General features: G+C 40.4%; 1 protein-coding gene across 1 annotated transcript; it reads left to right on the top strand.

Annotated features, from left to right (window-relative positions):
• Positions 1–1,714: 1,714 nt before the first annotated feature.
• Positions 1,715–15,443, top strand: sft2d1 (SFT2 domain containing 1). The gene is made up of 8 exons (XM_074646275.1): positions 1,715–2,034; positions 3,243–3,329; positions 6,222–6,304; positions 9,140–9,221; positions 9,700–9,735; positions 9,835–9,893; positions 12,595–12,624; positions 14,759–15,443. The coding sequence occupies exons 1-8, from the start codon at positions 1,969–1,971 to the stop codon at positions 14,796–14,798; spliced, it is 483 nt and encodes a 160-aa protein (XP_074502376.1). The 5' UTR covers positions 1,715–1,968; the 3' UTR covers positions 14,799–15,443.
• Positions 15,444–17,794: the final 2,351 nt, after the last annotated feature.

Genomic DNA, 17,794 nt, shown 5'->3' with positions numbered 1-17,794 from the left:
CATACCATCAAGCAAGGAGGGGCGGTGGGTGCAGGGTGCGACGCGCTGACGGTCTACAGGTACAGAGCCGGAGGAGAGGAGGAGAGAAAGAGAGAGAGGAGTGCGGTGCGGTGCGCGAATAGCAGACAAGATGAGTGACAGTCGGAAACGAAGCAGCATGTAAAATTATGGTATTCTGGAAATTACAAGGTTTAGTATAATTATATTGAATCATTTAAGTGATATATGTGCACACTAAGGTTGTGACGATTCACTCAGCTCACGATATGATACGATACACGATATTGGGTTCACGATCTTGATACGATATTATAACGCGCTGTTAGCCACCGATCTAACGCGCTGTTGGCCGCCGATCTAACGCGCTGTTGGCCGCCGAGCCAACGCGCTGTGCTTGTGTAAACAGCAGCGGTGGATGAGAGACAGCGGACAGAGCAGTTCGAAACGTTGCTTTCCCCCATGTTTAACCATTTCATCGTGTTTATGCTTGTTGAACAGGTGTAATAACTAATAATATCTCTGCTTTACACTTGCAAAGTTTTATTGCACTACTCTTCTCTCCAGCGTGGCCTCTCTGATCAGCTGTTCACTGACTGCGCTGTGTGTTGATGTGTTTGGAGCTCCGACACAGGAGCTGCGGCCGTGCATTACGATTGATTGGTTCAATTTCGGCGAGGGCAGACCAGATTTGACTGCGCATGAGTTGTACCCCGAGAGGCTGCAGCTTCAGCCCCGGAGCCCCATATGTACGTAGTACCTATTATGCCCTGATATCGCGATCCAGTTTTTCGTCTCGACGATGCATATCGTCACGTTTTTATATCGCGATATTTCGTGGCAGGATATTTCGTCACACCCCTAGTGCACACATACTAATCATAGGTCATAGGCACTGGCCCTTGCTTACTCTGCAGCCGAATACTGTGCCCCTGTTTGGTCCAGGTCACCCCATACACACCATGTGGACACCCAGCTCAACACAACCATGCGAATCATAAGCGGGACTATTCGTTCAACACCACTCCCCTGGCTCCCTGTCCTATCCAATATAACCCCCCCACATATCCGGCGAGTAGCATCTACTCAAAGGATGCTTCAAAAGGTCAAAGACTCTCCCCATCTACCAATCCATGCAGACATCTTCAACCCACCCACTGCCCGTCTTCCATCTAGACGACCGATATGGAAGAATACCCCACCAGCCGACTTCACCCAATCAGCTTGGGAAAAGGAATGGGAGTCCAAGGATGTCCCAAACAAACATCTGGTGTCAGACCCCACCCAACAGGTCCCTGGCACCAACCTGCCAAGGATACAGTGGTCAACTCTTAATAGATTCAGGTCCGGACATGGCCCCTGCTTGGCCAGCCTTCACAAATGGGGCAGCAGCCCAAGCCCATTGTGTGCCTGTGGAGAGGTGCAAACAATGGAACACATCATTGAAGCTTGCCCGCTCCAGTCTAAAAGGAGGGTTAGTCACCCTCCATGCAGCAGACCAGGAGGCAACTGCATGGCTCAAGGACTTTGCATTCGCTAAATAAATAAATAGGTTAAAACAGCGCTAACTTTGGCTGAATTATAAAAAGGCAGAAGTGGTAAACTGAAGAGCCGTTTGGGAGCCGAAAGCGCCGGCTCTTCTTTGGTGAGCTGAGCCAAATAATCTGACTCCCTAAAAAGAGCCGGGATTCCCATCACTAGTGTAATAGCGTTATTTCCGACAGCACTTAAACGCAGCAACAAGTTGTTGTCGCGGAAGTCGTTTGACGTCACCAGCTGATCTGCGGTCTGTTATGTGAACACGTGACTACAGACTCTGTTCAACACTGACTGAGAACTAACCGACTCCAGGTCAGCTCTTCTTCAGGGAGGCAGGAAGTCAAACTACTGCCACCGAAACCAAACTCTCACACATTAAACAGACGGACGTAGAGTTAAGGGAGGATATAGAGTAGATAACAGCGTCTAGAGATGGACAAGCTTCGTCGTGTGTTGAGCGGACAAGAGGAGAATGAAGAGCTGGGACTCACTGACACGGTAACGTTAGCCTAGCCTAGCCTAGCTTTACTACTGTGTGACAGCTGACAGGCTGCTAACGCTAATGCTAATGCTAATGCTAACGCTGTGTTTGGTTTAATGAGTACAACTTGTGCTCGTCTCGTTTCCTGTCTGAGACTCACTGATGTTAATGTTAAAGTGGTTTTCTTTAGAGTTTAGTGAGCATTAGTAGCACAAACTCAGTTTATTCTAGCTCTGTAGTCTAGTCAGCTAACTTACTGTATGACAGTTTATTGTTTATTTGTTTTGCACAATTAAAGACTATACAACATAACAAAATAAATAAATGAATAATAATATACAATGCAGGAAAAGGCAAAAAAAACAACACTGGGCTTATCTGAAGCCTCCACCTAGAGAAAACATTAATATAAAGAAATAATATGACTGCATAATAGTGATAATAAAACAATTAGGACAAGATATATATAACAGCCCTTTATTAATAATACAAAAAAAGAGATAGTGCAATATAAATATAAAAAAATATATAAAAGATAATACAATATAAAAATACAATATGTATATTGATGAGATGACAGTTTTGCCAAATTATTGCACAAAGTGTCTTTCAGATAATTATCTAATTATTGCACAGCATCAGATAATTATTGCACAGAGTGATCAGCATGTTATTGCACATATCCAAACATAGCAGTTTCATTATGATGTGTCTTTTAGCATATCTAAAATAAAGCTTGCTATCATATTCTTCTGACAGCATTTAATCAAATTGTATTGTTTGTTTATTTACACTTTTTTTAACACGCATTCCCGATGAGGAGGAAATGGGGTAAGGTGCTGACTTGAACAATGTGTTTTCATAATACTTGCATGTACTTTTTTAACGTGTTGCACAGTTAAAGTTTCACCATGGCACACACCAGAGTCTGCCATGCTTGCAATTCTGCATTTCCTTGCAGATGTTACTGTACAGTTTGTTACTCTATCATGTGACCCCAGATGGGTTTCGTAGTGTGGTTTTATTGGTTAATTTGCCTACTTTCAGTGTGTACTGAGTTTAATGTCCTGTGCTGTGTGTGTGTGTTTTAAGATAATACTGTTAGCAGGGTGTTTATCTGCTTGGCTCCATGGTTAAATCATCAGTAGAGAGAGAGAGAGCCTGTGGGTCTTACTGCGGGTCATTATAGGTCTGTCTTGTGACATCCTCCCATTGTTCTCACCAGGTCCTTGATGCCAGCACTCTCAGCTACAGCACCAGGGTGAAATGGTTCGTCATATGCTTTGCTGGAGGCATCCTGTGCTCAATACTCGTGAGTGTCTCTTCCTTTTCATGTTGAAAAAGGCTTCTTTTATGTTCTGTCTGATTGTGTATACTGACATTAGGAATGCATAGCACGCAGAGCGTACATAACACCCATTAATGCTATTAGCAATGGTCACAAGTTAGTTTTCTCTTGTGCTATGTTTGGTTTGAAGGCACTATAAAACGATCCAGTTAACATGGTTCAGAGCAAATACCATCAAGACAAATTCCTCTTCTCTTGCACTTGCACAGTCAAGTGATTGACCCATGTACTTTATTACCACATAAAGGTTGCTTGCTGTCAGGAAAGAGCTGAAAGTTTGTAGAGTGTAGTTTGCAGTTCAAATATCAGGAAGTCTTGTCACAGGCGGCACTTGCTGATAACACATTGAAGCCACCACATTGTGATAATTCACGCTGACAAAGCCGCCCTAACAGAACCCGTGTAGGCCCGGGTGGTGAAATTCACAGTTGAGATATTGCTGCGCATCTGTCAAACATTACGTAAATCCTTAACCTCTTCAGCCGTAGGAAGGTGTGGTTCGTCTAGACATACATACCCAAAATAAATCAAGAATATCTCCACAACTACCAGGTCTATATGCATGATCTCGGTCTCTATGGACAGATAATTCATCCCCAGTGTAAGTAACATTGTGACTGTTACTATGCCTGGGTAAATTGTGCTGAAACAAAGGAAAACATTTTAATTTTTATCCTCGCCTAAAATGTTTTCTAGATAAGACAGTTGATAACACCATTATAGCAATGATGCCATGCACAGAGATGCCACTGAATTAATTCAGCAACTCCTTGACTACAACTGTGCCAAAGCAGATATAAATAACACAAAGCACATGGATTCTACAAAAGGTTTTAGTTAGAATAGGACCAGGCGGACTCTCCATTTGGCCACCAAAGTGTGCCAAATAGTTTTCTACCTCTTGAAAGGGAATCTGGCTATAAAATAATACTGATATCCACTACAGGAGGCTATGTGCACACAATGGAGCCTTTGGCCATAACATTTACCCTGTGCATCATCAGATTCTACCATTATGCTCAGTATAAAATCAATAAAAACAACGTATAATTTTGTCTCCAAATGGAGTAGTTTTATTATAATAATGAAATATGATCTAGTAAATCTTAGATAATAACAAATAAGATCAATAACAATGTAAATAAGATAAAAATAATCCAAAGTCGAGTGTTGTACATTCGATAAAAAAACGGTCAAAAATATTATTAAGTAAAATTGATGCATCAATTCGTGCATTGATTTTGTAACTAAAATATTGAAATCATTGCCAAACAAACATTGTTTGGACAAAATGTTTTAGTAGCGTTAAGGCCTTGTCTTTTAGAAACAATTCGGAAAAAAGACCACGTCAGCATTTTATGAAGTTTTTAAAAGACAGTGTTTTAACGCACAGCTCAGCCGAACTCGTTACCCGGTTCATCGGGTAAAAGAGGTGAAAGTCTCTTAATGTCTCTTCCATTCATACATTATAAAACACTTAACCTTTTACCCCAAAGCCACAGCGGTGCCCCATGCTCCTTTTTCTGTAATAATAAGCAATATCCAGAATTTTGCTCCTTCTATGAGATGCAGTTATTAGCTGCAGGTTATTTGAATATCCATACAGCCCCCAATAAATGATAACGCTTACTTAAAATGTTAGTTGCTGCATCTTCTTAAAGGCTTAATTCATAACAGTGTTCTCTAGATGTCATCCTTCCCATGGTGAAATGCATAGCTGAGTTTCCTTGGAGCTTTCTCTGATCTATGTTCAGGAGACTTAAATTACATATATTTAAGATAATTTAGGGCGCTTTCACAAGCCATAGTCCGTTTGGCTAGTCCAAATCGGAGGGAAATTGATACTTTTGGTTTCTATTTGGTCTGGTTCCGTTTCACAGTGCACAAAATAAAGCGGACCAAATAAAAAATGTATATCGTCTCGAGCTGCCACTTCACTGCAGGGAATCACAGACTTTGATATATTGCTGTGAATATATAGCCTGCGTTTTGGTTCGCTTCGAAACGGTCTGAGACCACCTCTCGCAAGCAGTCTCGGTCCGGTTGTTTTGGTCCACACCAGAGTACAATTACTGCGTTCACATCCGCCCAAGAGGTTGAATCGCATCAGAGTTCGATTAAAATGGACTAAATGTTGGCTTGTGAAAGCTTCATTAGAGATCTCTTCTTTTGATCAGTTAGATGGGCTTATATGCTGTTATTTCTCCTGATGGTACTAAGTGGGTGAAGTGAGGTCACTGAGCAAACTGAAACATTTGAGAAGAATCATGAGATCCTAGAAGTCCTAATTGAGTTTTCTTTTAGCTCTTTCTCTGATGTCATGGTCTCATGTTCAGGAGACTTGAATCAGACTCATTTTTGTTTTGATCAGAGTAAGACGACATAGATGAGATTATATGTGATTTCTTTCTCCTGAGGTGAATTTGAGAAGTAGGAGAAAAAGCCTCACTTCAGTATTTAGAATATCTCATTTGTGTCTAGGAGAAATGAAAGAAACAAACATGAGATCTCTTCTTTTGCTTTTGCTTTCACCAGTCCTCGTCACTGAAAGTGATCCAAATAATGAACATGCATGTGGATTGTAACACCACTCAGGCAGCCGTTCTTAAACAAAGTCTCATGGTATTTTGGCACTAGGGGGAGCCCATCGTGTTTCAGTAAAACCATAAGACAGCCCGCAGTAGTCCTCGATGTTTTTGTCTGTTTTGTTTGTTCCAAGAAAAAAATAACACAAGATGTGAGCCTTCAATCTCATTAAAGTCCAGGATTAATTTATCTACTTGGCATTTAGCCCTATATTAAAGTGTGGTGACATTATTCTGTGTAGCTGACAGACTATTTTGCTGTTTTTATCAGGGTTCAGCATTGCTGTTTCTTCCAAATGGAATCAAGCTTTTCGCCGTCTTCTACACAGTAGGCAACATCGCAGCTCTTTCCAGGTAAGAGTCTTCAGTCCAGCTCAAACTGGCAGGTCAGAGAATTGTAATGTCTTCCCTCACCAGTATGGCGCACTTACAGGAATACAACAAATGTTGAGCATCAGGCTCATACACTCTGAAATGATTTTGCCTGATGTCTACTCTGTTACAGTTATCCGTGGCACAGCTACACATTTCTTCAAGTTTTGCTCGTAGTCTGTTTATAGAGAAGACACATCATCTGTAATCATGCCTATAATTTACCTTCCTATCCTCTGTGCACTCATCACTTGTTGCTCAGAGTTTGGAGCTCAGTGCCTGAGGAACCATGAGATGTTATCATTCTGATTTATATGATATATATTACTACTGGTTCTGCTCCAGACTATAGGATTATAGATAAAATAATAATCTCCATTATTTAATCAGATTAGCGTTCGTATAATTAGAAATTTGTAGTATTTACTACAATCTAAATTAACAGAAAACTGTCTTTGCAATCACATGGCACTTAGTAAACCTGAATATAAAATATCTTTGATAAAGGTGTAGTCATGTAGGTGTAGTGAGAATGCTCTAGCATGCAGCTGCAACTTTGTTTGGGAAGCAGAGACTACATGCATAACAATAATTGGTTAGGCAGGCTTACCTGGGAATAGGGATTATACAATTTGATCAGAGCAAGCACTCTAATTGCAAAGGATTAATATTGCACCTTATTTAGTTTCATAATCGTGATCTTTATTATTATATGATTTATTCTGCAGCCCCTTAATTCTCCAGCGCTTAATTGTATGTTGCTTGAAAGTCAGTAGGAAATGATTAGGGATAAAGAGAAAATGGTCAGGGAGAACAGCGCTGTCTGCGTCTCCTGTTTGTTTTGCTACCTGTCTCTACAAGTAGCCCAGACATTAGCGTTTGCTCTCGTATTAATATTTGCATAGGAGCATACAAGGTTAATTCCTTCCCAGTAACAGGACGCCATACTTTCAATTCTGTCATTACAGTGCCCTCACACAGGCAATAGCTAATCCTTCTTTTTACATTATTCTAATTTACACAAAACCAAACTTGTAACTCGGAAAAACTAAAAGTTTCCTTTTTGTAGTGTGTCATTAATTCAGCTAGTATTTGTAGGATCTGGCTGTGCGCTCTAATAACGCTGTAATAATGCTGCTACCGCTACACTGACATATACACGCTGACTTACCCTTATTGTTTATACTTATCTTAATGTCACGGCTAAGTAATATTAGAATTTTATCTTCCATCACTAGAAATCAGCGGCCTACTGAAGTTTTCAATTTCATTATGGATTATTTAGTCTAGATGATCCAAGGGCTAAATCTAATCATGATGTCTTTGACTTCTTTGACAGTGAACCATTGATGAGGGATTTTTTTTAAGACAGTGCAGTCTCTATTTTCAGGTATCATATGTCCAGAAGGTTTAGATGCGTCAAGAAACTGGGTCACCTTCAGCTTTCATAGCCGAGGTTACCGACCCAAAGCAACACAGTGTCATATTTTAAGGAGCTTAATGTAAGTTTCAACTGTATGTGACTTTGACTGCAATAAGATTGGTTACCTAATTTCAGTAGTGGAAGGTTATGTCAAAAATAGTCATGGTCTTGAGGAGTTGCATTCAAATGTTGTAGTAACAAAACAATAAACATATCTCAAATACAGTATATTGTTTTTTTCTGTCAATAATATGAGCCCCATTCAACAAGCAATAAAAGTGTTTGGCTTTGAAAAAGTCACTTCAATAAGACAAATTTCATTTTCTACATATTTCTACCACGGCAGGCTGGTAAAGGGTGTCTTTTCTATTTTTATTTTCTTTTGTAACCAGAAATAATTTAGCTTTAAATCAGACATAAACTGACAACTCCCACTGTTTTTATCAAAGCTACTTTCCTAGACAGATTCTCCAGACATTAACATTGCTATCATCCTGCTCCCCATTCAGCTGTAGCAGCATGTGCGTGGATATTAGTGTCTTTCATACTGAGCAGTTGATAAAAAGCGTCCATCCCTCTCAGCAGACTAGCAGCCTGCGTCAACACAGACTACTCTGATGTCTCATCTAGCAGATGTGACGCTACACAGACTCCGTCTACCCACTCAGCTCAGCTGAGCCCAGAGCTGCGTGCCTCGTCAGCGGGGAAAGCCTTTTGTCTCGTTACATTTGCTGACGTCACACATGCATCATGTAGGAGGTTTTGAATGTGTCATCGTGGTGTTGGGCATGAAATATTTACCCCCTTATAATTACAACATTTAGCGTAAGTTTGATTATGGTAGCGACACAGTTCTGATGTCACTCGGAAAAGATTTACTTGTGTGTGTACGCACATACAGTATGAAGACTATTCTGAAATCCACAATGTTTATATGCAGATTATTCATTTTCTGATGTTAAAATTATGGAATAAACACAGATCTTCAACCCAAAATATTGAATAGATATGGAAGTGTAACAAAATGCGTGTGTATTTTGTCTGTCGTAGCTCACCCACCCAGACGCTATTTGTACAGTTCATCATTTTCAAAAGTGTTACTGAAAGAACACAAAAGCTATTTTGAATACATAACCTTGGTAACAAGCATTAGCACTACATCCACCATGCTGAACAGACAAAGTCACACAGCCTCGGCTGCACTGTTTAACGGGTTATCTCTGGAAAGAGCAATGCAAATACACCACGGTGATGAATGCTTCGCACCTGACATGAAGACTAAACATGATCGCAATAATTTCATGGATTAACCTTTTAAACAACGTCAATGTACCTTTTTGCCAATGTTTAAAAAGTGTTATTAATTTGTCTGTTTCTTTTTTGTTCCTCTAAAGCACCTGCTTCCTAATGGGACCACTAAAACAGCTGAAGCGCATGTTTGAACCAAAAAGACTGATAGCCACCATTGTTATGCTGGTAAATACCACGTGTTACTTTGGACCTGAAGTTGAGCCACATGCTTCACTGGATCTTCATGTTTTATCTTACTGTACATTGGAAAGCAGTCCATACCTTGTTACATGAAGGTGTTAGATGCAGTTTTCTCTCGGATTCCTCCTTGACATGAGGCCATAATGCATTTACAGTGTCTGATTTCTCTTACTCTCGAGGGAGTATAAGGTCTGTAGCCTTCTGACTTTGGATCAGAAGGCCGGGTTCAATTAAAGATCCCATTTTCTGATCTTAAAGGATTGCGAGGATAAAGTAACTTATCTTGACAACACATTTCAGCTTGACACTGTTGATGTTTTAGTGATTTAGTTACTTTTTGTTGTAGTTACTCCATTAGAATTTAACATTTTCTGTGAAATACTGAAAGAAAATCAAATGTCAGATAGCAAACGTCATTCTGCAAGCGTACAAGAAGATAACAGTTTCTTTCTTCTTCCGCCAGCTCTGCCTTGTCTTAACTCTTTGTGCAGTGTTTTGGGTAAGTAGATAAAATCCGGTACATAGTTTTTAAAGCCAGTTACAGTCTTTATTGTTTGAATTATTTATTAGAATAACGGTTTTGTGTTTTCTGTTACAGTGGCATAAAAGAGGGCTGGCTATCATCTTCTGTATTATGCAGTTTTTGGCAATGACATGGTAAGTGTGACCAGCTATCTCTCTACACTGTGTGACAGTTGGCACTTTATTTACTCATCACTCACACACCTACTCAGAAGAAGCAGTCTTTCCGCGATGGAAAACTTTGCCCCAGCTGGTTTGCCTTGCAGTAAATGTCCGTGAGTTGAGTTAATCACACTGCTGTTGCTTTAAGCTGACTTACTGCTATTGGCACGTGTGCAGCTAAATCTATGAATGGTTAAAGGTTCTCTATACGATAACCAGAGCAGAAACATCAGCTGTGCAGAGGCAATAGAAATGCTCCCAATCTCGCATTTAGCACCTTTAAACTTAAGCAATCATTTTCACACTGCACATTCAAACACACTCTACCTGAATTGTTTCAGAGCAACATATCTTTTCAGGGAGGTTCAAGCTTTTTTAAACTCAACTATAAATGTCATACCAAATAAGTGTCATGTAACAATAATAAGATGCCCATATAAGGTAATACAGAAACTGTGACTGCATTGGTTTGCCCTAGTTTCCCTGAGCAGTCAGTGACATCAGCTTGACATACCTGTTGAGTCACGTTGCAAGAGGACTGCCAGGTAGGTTGCCAGGTGCCATGGTACAGTAGGTCAGTATATGTTTGGCCTATTGAGGAAGAAGCAGTGCCAGGATCAGTTTGGACACACTTGCAGACGTAGAAACAGACGGGAGGTGTTACCGTCTGTGTTGTTTACACACAACACAAAGTCCCTGCCAGCTACCTCTGTTTTTTTTTTATACTGTTTTCTGATAATTTGTAGACTAAACAATCAGTCTATTAAACATAAAAATATTGGACTGAATCGATAATCTAAATATTTGATAGCTGCAGCCCTAGTGTTCATTCTAGTTTTAAATTTGGCTTTCTGAATCCTGCAGAAGATTGAGGAAAGACTACATATAATAATAAGGTCAGTGGGGTTAAGACCTGCTGTGAGTAATGTGTATGGGCATGTCGGCACTTGTATGTTCATTAATTTAAACATATTTGCACAGCAGTTACACAAAAGCCTTTCCGGGTGTGAATGTGTACAGAAACTCAACCCCCCCCCCCCCCCCGCCCTCCCTCCCACAGCAGCTCAGGGGGAAGGGAACGGACAATTTCCTTGCATCACTGAGCAGGACTGTGTCAGCCTCATAACCAGACTGCTTTTGCACCTACACGTTGTACATTCACTTCCGCTCTGCCTGCGTTCTCGGAGGCATCACCATGGCAACCACAAGTCACACATATCGAGCTCATTCTTAACAGACTGGGGGGCATAGTGCGCTCCCACGCAGGCACTCAGACGTCTGTGTGAAGGTGGTTCTGTAATAAGACGTCGCCACTGATCCACACACAGCGGAGGGCAAAGTCCAGTCCTCAGGCTGAGATCTGTGAAGTGACCATATGACGGTGAATCACTACTGACTGACACTGACTCAATATAAAGCGTAGCAGGAAGTGGGAGATTCAGAACATTCACTTTATAAACGTGTACAGTACTTATAGTAATTATTACAGCTCTGCTCAACCTCAAAGAAGAGCGTTTCCTTCTAACTGGTGGTCAAATAAGATGGCATTCATGCTCAGACTTGGTCTGTAGTTAATCATTCAACTGCTGTACCAGATTCCTCACATATTTTGAAGATATTAGGTGTTTCATCAGGAGCTAAACTTAAGCTGTAATCATTTCCAGGACAGGGTATCGTGTTTTTGTTGTTTGGCAACCAATCTGTCTGCAATCATTAGCGCAAAGATTACAGTGAATCCAATTCATTCACAATCACATTTGGTTAATCCCCTCGCTGAGCGACATGAAAGACCCGTTAGTCCAATGATTACTGCTTGATGGAGCATTTGAACGCATATTTTACATATTGGTGTGTTGCTCATCGGAAAGCTTTTATTATGCTGCTAATAAAACCTAAATATACTTTAGGTCCTGTGTTCTTTGTGGCGTTTTTTTTTTTATACTTTTAATCTTTAATCTCTTAGACATCACATCATTAAACACATGATGTGCAGACCAAGGTTATAATAGTTTTGAATTTTGATTTAGTTTTAGTTTGTTTTCAGAGGAGACTAGCCGTGGTGATCGGTGTAACCGGTGTTACACGGTGGTCGAGCACATACCGATTACATTACTTACCCACCACCCCCACTATCGTTTTGCTTTTTTTTATACAGAAATAAAACCTATTTAGTTCATTTTTGCGTATCAGTGCCGTGTTATCAATACATAGTCAGACGACGGGCACTACGAACTGAAAGTGAAAGTGTCTGCTCCATACGGTGTCTCAGCAAAGACACTTCTTCCCCCCAAAAAACGAGCCCAGTGTTATTAAAACACACTGGAACGTTTAAGTAAAGATCCTGGGATTTCCACTGATGCCAAATACATGTTGAATTACAGGAAATGTGTTGACAGTAATCTACAAGACATCCTGAACTGTCTATGAAAGATGAACCTTTTGAAAAATGACCGCTTTGCTTCAAATATTTCACTAATGTGGCCGTACAGCGTGGAAAACAAAATCCAACTTTGAAGTCATCTAAGGGAAACATTACATTCATCACATAATGTGAAATCAGTACTAATGGTAATGTATTTTAAGAATGTCTTTCTTCAGCCTGGGTTTAGTTTGACATGCTCAGTCTCATAATGTGTTAGATCCAGATCCTGATTTATGTTTTTTCCTTTTTCAGGTATAGCATCTCTTACATTCCATTTGCCAGGTAAGACAACGTGATTATATCATTTATGTTTTGTCTGCATTGACCTTGAGGTGCATCTGTCCTTTATATTATTTTCAGCTGTATGTGTTGCTTACTGAATCTATAAGAGCTACTATTTATATCTCAACAATGCCCTGTCTCCAACCTTTACTGCCAGAATTCTGGGACTGACCCTTCAATGAAAACATGTTTTCATTTACCTCCAAACACTGTTTGCCTCCACCATATGGCCGTAATCCCCCCCTACGAATAGTGCAGGCACTTAGTGTCAAGCAAATGGCAGCTTGTTGTTTCACACTCATCTGTGCTTCAGCCTCGTGACGCTATTTGCCTCATCCATAATATCTAAATGAAATCAATCCTCGTGGAATAATGCTCTTTCAGCCAGATTTACCAAAATATTTCTCTCCCAATGTAGCTTTTATATTAGTTGTGATGAGCTTATGTTAAGCTCTATAGGGTTAAAGCACAGTGCAACATTTTGATTAGATCAAGATCCAAATAGGCCGCCCTGCATAAGAGAAGAGGATAAAAACAATATCAGGTTACTTGCTTTGTCTTTATTGTAGATAATGCGCATTATAGAGCTTTGAAATCTTACGGCAATTGATTTTGTAATTTCTTCAAAGAACAGCACAGTGAAGAATTTAAATTGAGAGAAAATACTCCCCTATACTCAGATGTTCACAAATTGTCCCATATGTTGTACCACTTAAATGCTTTCCCCTTAGCCGAACGTGAGGTGTGATGTTGTTTTGTCAGTCCAGCTGTAAGCGGGGTTATGTCTCATTTGGTGAGAAGTCCAGGACCCCTTTGCAGACGCCCACTAAGTGCCTTGTGTATTTGGGCGACCCTATAATCCACGCTGACAGCTGAGAGACGTCCCATAACCACCCAGAGTTCCCCCTCCCCCAACCCGAATGCTAACAACAATACAAAGCTGGGACAAAGACGTTTTCCCCGTGCCACCCTTCCCAAAAACCAAATTCCTATAGAGAGAAATGCAAATTTAACTGCTAGACCTTGGAGCTTACTATTCCAATCCTGATGATCACTTATTTGTTACTGCTTTGTTATTATATTTTGTACATGTTTGTCAACACATTATTGTCCTCTCTTATTAAGCTTCTTACTTTAATCCATTTTTCATTTAATTTAGAGTTGATCATTTATCTCTTTATTGTTTGCCATGTTGTTAGAGAGGTGTATATTTTGATTACTCTGAGTGGAGCATTAAACAGCATTAGACTGCAGTCTCTCCCTATTCCGGTCTGTGGGCAAATAAACAGTGATACCTGGCTAGCCACAACACCACATGGCTAATGGACTTGATCCTTTAATGTATTTTACCTTGTTGCCTATTTATAACCTCTCAGACCAAGGTACTGAAACCTGCCGTATGTGCACTTCCCACAGTGCTTTAACGCTACTGTTGCTCTGATATTTAATCAGAAATGGGGGGAAAGTCTCATCAAATCATTTATTCATGCAGTTTTTGAGAAAAAATAACCTCAAGCCTCAAGTGATTATAAAAAACAAAAACAAGGCTGTTTGGGAGGAAGAACATGAGGATTCTGGTGTTTTTGTTTATACATCAGAGGGACGAACCAGAGCATTTAAAGGAGCGAGTCTCCCGTCTGTCCGCCGACCTCCCCTCCTCCCTCTCAGACTGCTTACGATCCCCCCTTCTCCTTTTAACCTTGACTGGTTTCACACCTCCTCCGCCGAAATTTCACCGTGGCTGGAGGCGAAGTCTGCATAGCAACACACCGATGGCAAGAGCAAACGGTGTGTGGGGGGAAACGACGATCTGTGGTTTCCATGGTGATCGCTCGTATTGCATCATCCCTCAACACAGAGTACCTGGAGAAAGGGAGCCCCCATCACTCTGCACATGTGGTGCTTCCCCGCCAAAACACACTCACTTATTCATGACGAGCCCCACCCAAATCAGAGTAACAAAGGATGCAAGTGCTTTTTTTGTCGCTTTTAATTTTGTACGCATGACAAAATTGTGCCTCCACTTTATTTATTTATTTTAGAACAACATTCCTTTTTGTCCCATTTTCTTTTCTTTATTAATTATAATTCTGGCTTTTATTTATACATTTTCTCTGTTTTTTTTTCTCTACAGGGATGCTGTGATGAAATGCTTCACAACCTGTCTGAGTTAGGACTCCTTAAGCCCACAATATGTGTGAAGACTGGTCCTAATATGCAAACTGTAAGAACAGTGGCTCTGTAAAATATGCATCTATGTTGTTTATACACACTATATCTCCAGATTTTTACTATGGCTTGTTTCGTACTGTGAATCCTCGCTTTTTTAAGTCTAGCTGAAAGTCTAGAACTATAATCAGATTATAACACCTTTTGCTTTTGATGTGAGAGAAATGAGTGCCTTTAACGCTTAATATATTTAAAGATATTCCAATGTTTTCTGAGGATTTTAAACCATTGAAGTGCAGGGAAATTATTTTGACTTTGCTATAATTTACAACGCAAGTACCTTTTCAGTATAAATGTGTGCCTTTACAGTGTATACATATCTACATCTTGAACCTTTTTCTTCTGGGTTTTGAAGTGGTGCTCTGACTTCTTGCAAACAAAGCATTATTAAAGCAGATTGTCTTTCTGTTTTCTGTATGAGGCACTGATGTATAAACAGGCTCTCAGATGCTATTCCATGTTTATATATGATTCTTTTCCCTTGGGCAATTTAGGCACTGCTTCACTGATAACGCACTGGAATATATGATATCCACAGCTCTTTTGAGGTCTTTCCAGCTAAATGGATTAAAAAAAAATCTGCTCCTGTCTCCTGTTGGTCTGCGTGTCTGTTTGAGCACACCTGCCTCCCTCAGCTCATCAAATTGCATTAAAATTGCTTCTCCTCTTTCAAATTTGATTTCCTGCCAGATGTAGCAAGGGCCCTGTTAATTACGCTTTTCTGAGCATTGTGATTTTGATGTGACCTAATAACCCAGAATAGCTTGCATCGAGGTCCCTATATTGCTCCGGCATGATGGCGTAGCCTTTGAGGATGTGGTTGTCATGACAACCTCCTCCGGAAGATTCGTAACCTCAGCCTTCCCCCCATGTGTGGTGCAGATGTTCACATTATCCTGATGAGGAGGTGTGCTTCTTTTATTTTATAGATTACCTTGGACAGGCAGTCAGTCATGGATCTCTTACAATATTGTGGACAACATGATTTTAAACGGCATGAATAGCAATAATTAATATAGAAAAGTCCCAGCGCATCCTGTTTATGTTGTGTATTAGCTGCAGGATTTGCTCAAGGTTTTACAAACATGCCTCCAGGTTTTCTCTTCTGCTTGATGCAACTAAATAACAACATTGCACTTCCTGTTGTGCAGCCCCCACATAGTTTCATTAGACGCTTGTATAACGTGTTGGTGGTGGATTAGCTTGGACAAAATCTCCCCTCCCTCAGTACTAGTCGTTTAACTAACCTGGCAGAGACCCAGCAAATCCTTAAGCAATTAATCTTAGGGATAAAATGATTCTGTTGAGTGAAGGGAGAGTGGTTGTTTTTGTGATCGGTTTTCTTTACCCGCTATTTTTGGATTACGGCGAAGTTTGGGGATGATGGGGAAGTAGCCTGACCTCAGCAATCTGTTAGTCTCCCAACTGTTTCCTTTTTATTACATCTAATCCATTGTTATGTCAGAGAGGAGAGGGATCCCGCACCACAACAACAACCACCAAAATAAAAACCAAAAAACAACTCCCCTTCAGTTTAATGGTCCAGCTCATCTCGTAAAAATGAATAAATAACACTCCATGCCATGTTTTTTATATTCCGAGGGTGAGTCAGTGGACTGTTGGCCTAAATTGATTTTTGTTTTTTTTGCAAAATATTCAGTTACAGAAACACAACTCAAGACCCGCCATGTGCCAATTGTTACACACATTCAATGTTATTTCCTGTCTTTTCTTTTGTACACTATAATGTAAATTATTTCTTTCGCTTAAATTCCTCATATTGATATGGTAATCACCAGAGCTACTAAATAATGATTAAAAAACTGTAAAATCTCAACATCCTCAGGCAATATCAAATAAACGATAGATTTGAAAGGAAGTACTGGTTTTCTCTTACACCCTACACTGAGGGAAACAAAATCACACGGGATCAATTGTGGAACTGTCTGAGTGAAAGTGCAGATAACAGCAGAAAAAAAGGAGAAATCAATATTGTATACTATTTGTGTATTCCTTTGGATGTCTTTCATAGGCTGCATGGCTGACAGAACAACGGCAGACCATCTATATACATCAGTTAATTGATATTTGAGCCTATATCGACTGACTGAAGGGATTGTGCCAGTGACATGTTTTGTTTGTTCAAGGACAGACGGGGTTATCTTACAGCACCGAGGACCAAACAGTATCTTTATGACCCTATACACAGAAGGTATACGGAGGTATGTTCACAGCTATAGCAGGACTTTAACTGAAGAATGTGAGTTACAGAGGAAGTATGCATAGGTTGAGGTGCATTTTTGTAGTAACATACTGTATGCTATAGGAGAAAATTAGTGTTTTAAAGGAGCTCTATGTGATATCCAGAGCATTAATATAGCCACAAACATCTATTTGCTCTGTAAAGATATAGAGGAGTAATGTCTACCTGAGCAGAGAATGAAGTATCTCGCCCTCTGTGTGTGTTGTAATCCGAGTTTATTCTCTGTTCTTTGTTTACATAGCTGGGCCGGCCCTGTGTGCATTTTAGTGCATGGGAGTCTCTGTTTTGCCCCATTGGCTAGCTAATCGCCGCCGCTCTACACTGTGTGGCTCATACGGCGGTTACCACTGATAACGCCGTCCCAACCCACGGAAGTGGGAACTGACACATATTAGACCGCAGACCCCCATTTGATAAGATTGTGTCCTATGGTCCCCCATCTGATCATTGTGTTACTGTGCATGTGTATGTGGCGAATCCCACACCATGGCACACATCATGAGATGTAGCCAAGCTCCACAATGTACCAAAGATGACCTGGCCGAACCAAAAGCCGATGCGCTCGCCTGTTCCAACCACTGGAAAGACGTGATATAGAAGATGGCTGGACGCGAGGAAGATTGTGTTACTTATGGATGGGATTATAGTGAAAATTAATTATACCCATTTTTGCTGGGG

The sequence above is a fragment of the Sebastes fasciatus genome, chromosome 9 (assembly GCF_043250625.1).
Source record: "Sebastes fasciatus isolate fSebFas1 chromosome 9, fSebFas1.pri, whole genome shotgun sequence".
Lineage (NCBI taxonomy): Eukaryota > Metazoa > Chordata > Actinopteri > Perciformes > Sebastidae > Sebastes > Sebastes fasciatus.
This window is presented reverse-complemented; position numbering and strand designations above follow the sequence as displayed.